Here is a 6,000-nt window from a genome sequence, read left to right on the forward strand (position 1 = left end):
AATGGGCACATGTCATGCATTTAGCCTTGGGATGAACCACCTTGCACATGCTCCATGCGAGCACACGGAAGCCACATGATAAACATTCAACGGATGGATAGAGAGAGCCACGAAAGTCCATCCGAGGTGGCCTTTCCCCTCTCACCTGGCTTCTTCTTCTTCTTCTTCTTCTTCTTCTTCTTCTTCTTCTTCTTCTTTAGTGGTTTATTTTATGTGCATTAATGTGAGTGTGTGAGGTTCCTTGGTATTGGTGTTACAGACAGTTTTGAGCTGACATGTAGATGCTGGGAATTGAACCCGGGCTCCCTGGGAGGAGCAGACGGTGCCCCTAACCACTGAGCCACCTCTCCAGCTTACCTGGCTTCTTATAGGTCACATAGATATAGAGGAATAACTCGATGACGTAGGTGATGACAGCTGCCCACCAGTTGATGACGAACATGACTGCACAGCACAGAACCGCTCCCAAAAGAGAGACCCACATGTTGTAAATCCCGTACGCTGGCCTCCATCCTGGGAGAAAAAAATAACATGGAAGAAAATTGGCATACACCAGCGCTGCTGTACTACTCTGTATTATAGGAGGGCAGATAACGTGTCTTCTTTTGGCATAAAAGTGTATGCCAAAAGTCCTAGCTCATAACTGTTTTCCTATGAACATCTTGTCCTTGCTCTACAAGTGGTGTTTGAACCAAAGATGATGCTGGAAAGTGTGGGAAACAGAAAGCACATGAAAAGCAGATGGCCACAGACCCCTCTGTGCTTCCTGTGCGTCCTGATTGTCCTTCCAAACTACCAAACCTCAAACACCTAAAATCCACCCATTGGTAATTGAAAGGAAGCTGTTAGGTTGAAAACAGTGGCGTCCTGGCAACAGGTGGGCGGAAGAACTTTCTGTCTTCCAAGAGCTGGTTCTGGCAGTCGGCTTTTGCTCCATTTGCAGAACAGCGGAGAAGCCCGCCTCACACTCTTCCTAAGAAGGCAGCGCTTGCCCCTTCAGAAGCAATACTCATATGGAAGAGGAGAAAAATTTCAACCTGTGACCCTTAAACCCAACACATTAACACCCATAGCGTTATATTTTATAAACCATTTGACACAGTTCCTACACAGAGCGCCTTCTAGGCTTTATTAGATTTCGGAAATAAGAGAGACCATGGAACAGTTCAGTAGGATAGGAAACCTGATTTGGAGGACCAACGGGTTAAGGCAGCTTTAAATCTGGAGTATGAAACCCAACGGAACTCTGTCTAGAGAAGCAGTTTCCTCGGTGACCACAAGATGGAAACAGCACTCCAAGAACAGCATTAGAAAAAGTCCCCAACTGTTTTTAGTCTTTTTAGTCCTGCTTCCCTTTCCTTTAAGAGCCAGAGGAAGGAGGGTCAGGTGGGTGTGGGGAGAGGGTGAGGTAGATTTTGAGAATCATTTCTGGGGTTTGTGTGTCTACCTGAGTCTTCTTGTATACATTTTTAATATTTTCTTTCTTTCTTCTCTCTTTTCTATCACTTCCTTTCATACTTCTGATAATTATTGCAACTGTCTTGTTTGTTTGTTTGTTTGTTTTGTTTTTCTTTTATAACAAAATATGGCTTGGGATTATAGATTCCTGTTGAAAGACAAACCACACTAAAAATCTTGGGTTTTTTTTGTTTGTTTGTGTTTTGTTTTGTTTTGTTTTGTTTATAACCCAGTAGCCTTGTATGGGCACAGTTTCCTCAGCCTCCCTTTCTATAGAGGGTGCATCCTTGTGTAGATACAGGCTCCCCAGCTTCCTTTGCTGCCAGTAAGGCTGGGTTGGTGGCAAATTGTAAAAGAGTTAGTATCTTGGGAGAAAGTCCTCGAGGTCAAGAACTTTCTGAGAGTCACATGATCTTCGTTCGGATGACTTTCTGGAGGGGTCAGAAAGATGGCGGAAACAAAGAAGAGATGAAGGGTGATGAGGCAGAGGAAGGCTCTTGAGTGTGGAATTTTGAACCATTTAAGACCACAGCCCGATTGAGCACCAGTGGCCCTGGGGTCCGCACAGCAGTGGATCCACAGTGCCCGCACTCAGCGGGTGATTATGGGAACTGCTCATCCTTCTCTTTTGCACCATGGGCAGGAAACAAATTGATAGTGAGGAGGTCTCAAACATATACATTTATTCCACTCCTGTGGTCACTTTTACCCTGGAAATAAATAGTGGTGTTTTTCTACTGCTGAAATAAATATGGTTTCTCTTGCAATGAATAATTTATTGCCACAGGAGAAAATTGACTTTACGGTTGGTCAAAAAAGGCCATTGCTCATATGATTCTTTTTCTATTTTGGAAGTCATCCCCCAACTCACCAAAATAAAGTGGATTATGCTGCCTACAAAGATATAAGAAAACATAAAAACACAGACTGAACACTTTTCACAGACTTATTTCATCTTATTGAGACAAACTGACTGTTTGCTTAGGCTTATTTTTTCATTTTGGCTTACCTGGAGATTTGGCATATGAGGCATGGAAGCAGGAGAAATTAATAAGTGCATATGAGGCCAGGAAGAAGTTGGAGATGATGGGTGCGATGACATTTAGATCCGCTGCAAGAGAAGCAGAATAATGTGTGTACATCTGTGCAGAGTGAGTGCTGAAGAGCCGCTAAGGCCTCAAGCTCAACTTTTTTGGGAAATTGAAAACATAGCCAGCGTCTCTCAAAGTTAGAAGGGTTTTCTTTGTTTTGTTTTGTCGTTTGAGGCTATATGCACACTTGCAGCCAAGGTTTTCATGGGGTCAGTCAGATTCAAGAAAACCTGCCTATCAGAAAATAGATAGTCCAGATATCTGTCTATACCAGAGCCGAGCACTTAATGAACTCCCCGATAGCAATGTCAAATGCACCAAATCCTGTATTCTTTGTCTGTTGTGTAAACAGTCAGAGGCTCTGCAGGACGGAAATCCATGTGGCTCCCAGTGATGTTAAAGGAGATAATTTAATGTATACAGTTTTTAAAAAAGTTGATTGTGAGGTCATTTAAATGCAGAAGAAGGGGGCTTAACAGGTAAAGGCGTACAAAGTCAAATCCGATCCCCTCGTTGGAGCCCAAGGACCGACAGGGAAGGAGAGAACTAACTCCCACAAGTTGTCTTCTGACCCAGGCCTGAGCGTGATCGTGTTCAAACACACACACACACACACACATCCATCACATGTTGCACCCATGTGCCCAGACATGTAATAAAACATTTCAGTGCAGCAGAGGGCAACAATCTGAAGTCATTGTATTACAGTGCTGGAATCTTTCTACTGTACATATACAAACCATCTCTTACTTAATTCCTTAAAAAATCTAACAAATTTAATGGGAGTTATATGTAGGCCCTCTCCTACTTCATAGACTTTGTATAAGGACAAATAAGTTATTTGCTCCTAGAGTTTTACATGCAAACAAGAACTTTCATTTTTGGTCTTAAGGGAGAGCTAGAAGTGTGCAGCCGATGAATATGCCTTTCCAAGACCATGTGGATACTTCTAGATTGCTTGGGAAAGAAAAGTTATAGTCCAGCTAAGTGGAGCGCAAAAAACTGAGTCTAGGAGGGATTTGAGGAGCTTGTAAAATGCAGATTCCAAATCCTCTGTGAGTCTAACTCAGTAGTCCTGGATGTGGCTTTTCAAAATCTGGACTTTCAGAGACTTTCTAGTGATTCTGAGTGGTTGGTCAAGGAGCCACATTTGAAGAAACACTGTACACAATTCTGTTTGCCAGTTTAGAGCTATCAGGGTAGGGCACAGAGTGGAGGGGATGGGGAAGCAGGGAGGGGGAAAGAGAAAGGAAAAGGGAGAGGGAGAAGGGGCAGGGGAAGGGGAGAAGGGAAGAGGAGGGGAGAGGAGGAAGGGAGGGGGAAGGAGAGGGTAGAGGGAAGGGGGAGAAGGGAGAGAGAAGGGGAGAGGGAAAGGAAGGAAAAGGAAAGGGGAGGGGAGAGGAGGAAGGGAAGGGAAAGGAAAGGGGAAAAGGGAGGGAAGAAAGGGAGAGGAGGGGAGAGGGGGAAAGGAGAGGGCAGAGTGCGTCCTGCCGTGGTTAGAACATAATGAGTTGGATGAAGGGCTCAGTTGTATTTGGCTGGGTGGGGTATTCAGGTTCAAAGAACAGACAAAGGCTAGATCCTTCCTCCCTTCCTCAGAAGGGTTTCTCTTCACATAAGGGTTTCTCACTTGCCTCTTAGACAAACACTGATGTTCCCAGACGAAGTCTTAAACATAAACCCACTAATTTCTCAAACTAAGAGCAAAAGCCTGAGTAATAGGGAGAATGTTTGGCTTTCAATAGAACAAGAAAACTCCGTACCGATAAGAATGAATGCCAGGGCTATCACAAAAGTGAGAAAGTAGCCTCTCAGGGGCTCGTTGTTTTTCCCATAGCCCTTTGCGAAGAACTTCAGTCCTTTGAAGATGTTGTCCTTGCACAGAGCCTAATGGGAAAAAGGAGAAGACATTTGTCATTTATATCTATGTGCGGTCATTTTCTCGAGGTGATTCAGAAAAGAAGATTTGGGAAAGATTAAGCGATGCACCGTACGAGGCACAAGTTAACGCTGCGGCTCATCATTCTTTGTGTTATCAGAGCCCATCTTGACTCTGTGGCGGACACCCAGCACTTGAGCCAGACGCAAACATTAAAGGTTACAGAAGATGATGGAAAGCGCTTGCTGGTGGGAGCCGCTATGTCAGCTTGTTCTTCATGCAGCTGGAGACAGCACAGGCTTTTGTGGCTGTATTACCTGGAATACTTTGGGCGCACTGACGAGGGAGGCCAGGGCCGAAGACAGTGTTGCGGAAAAGATTCCTGCGGTGATGAGGGGGGCAAACCCTGACACCATGCTCATGACCTTGAGGAGAGAGAAGGGTTCGGATAAGGCAGCTCATCCAGCGGACACTTTGAACAGTTAACTACTGATCAACACAATTTCTTCCCTCTCTACTTCCTGCGATTCTCAAGCTTATAAACTAATGCTTTTCCCCCTTGCTTCACTCCTGAGTTTGTAATACTTCCCTTTTCAAGATGGAATGACCTTTTTTCATTATTTACCAAGAACTAGATACCCACCACAAAATATTTAGAAAACATTGAAAAAACTGAAGAAGGAAATGTTTTTTTAGGATTTTTCATAGAGTCTCCCCCTGTGCTCTCTTGTATCTCTGCTGGGAGGAAATTCTACTCCAAAGAATGTGGTATTGAAAAAAGTGTGAGGAAGGGTTTGGCTGTCTTCCATCTTTTTAAAGGTATTGGCTTTTCTTCTACTCAAGTGTTTCCAAACCTTCGCCTTTCTTGAGCTCTTTAAACATAACTTTGCTTTTTGGACACAATTGAAATATTCATGATTTGCCTCAAAATAATAATGAAAATGGTACCAGCATCAATATTGATCCCTGGGAACATATTTTACACGTTTGGGAGGAGCCTATGAGTCATATTTTGGAATAATGACTTCAGCTGAGTTGATGCCTCTGTATCGGGTGTTAATGAGACAGACATGGCCTTCTCAGCCCATTTACTTCTCACTCTGCTTGCCAGCCACGTAGGACAGTTAACCCATGCTTTCCCATGCTGCTTGGCCTTCATTTCCCTCCAAATTTCTCAGTCACAGTTTCTCCTTACAGCGTCTCTTAGATTTGTCTGATCTCAAACCTGTAACACACACCAAATGTTTGCTAGCCCGCACCTCTCCTCTCTGGCTTGGTACCTCACACAGTAGGCTGGAAGCTACGAAACAACACAAAGCTCCCCTCTGGGAGACAGGACTCACACTGTCTATTGTCTCCCCACAGCAGCGCCTGCAGAGCACAAGGACTGCCACCACACAGCACCTGCATGGCCTCTGTCTCTCCCACAGTGCCTGCTGCTTGCTCAATTCAAATCAGTCAATAGTTAACCAATCGCAGATCCAGAAGCCTTACTATACTTGAAGATTAAGATGATAGCAATAGACTATCTATCTATCTATCTATCTATCTATCTATCTATCTATCTATCTA

The 6,000-nt window shown here is 44.1% G+C and overlaps 1 protein-coding gene across 3 annotated transcripts in view; it reads right to left on the reverse strand.

The window, feature by feature from the left end:
* The window catches only part of Slc12a1 (solute carrier family 12 member 1), a 75,348-nt gene that overhangs the window by 37,407 nt on the left and 31,941 nt on the right, over positions 1-6,000 (reverse strand). For all 3 annotated transcript variants that reach the window (XM_055620895.1, XM_055620807.1, XM_055620977.1), the window contains exons 11-14: positions 4,746-4,853; positions 4,313-4,436; positions 2,468-2,569; positions 358-513 (exon numbers count right to left, since the gene is read on the reverse strand). In XM_055620895.1, coding sequence (XP_055476870.1) covers positions 358-513; positions 2,468-2,569; positions 4,313-4,436; positions 4,746-4,853 — 490 coding nt within the window. The remainder of the gene's footprint in view (positions 1-357; positions 514-2,467; positions 2,570-4,312; positions 4,437-4,745; positions 4,854-6,000) is intronic.

The sequence above is a fragment of the Psammomys obesus genome, unplaced genomic scaffold, assembly GCF_907164565.1.
Source record: "Psammomys obesus unplaced genomic scaffold, mPsaObe1.curated_primary_1811, whole genome shotgun sequence".
In the NCBI taxonomy this organism is placed as follows: domain Eukaryota; kingdom Metazoa; phylum Chordata; class Mammalia; order Rodentia; family Muridae; genus Psammomys; species Psammomys obesus.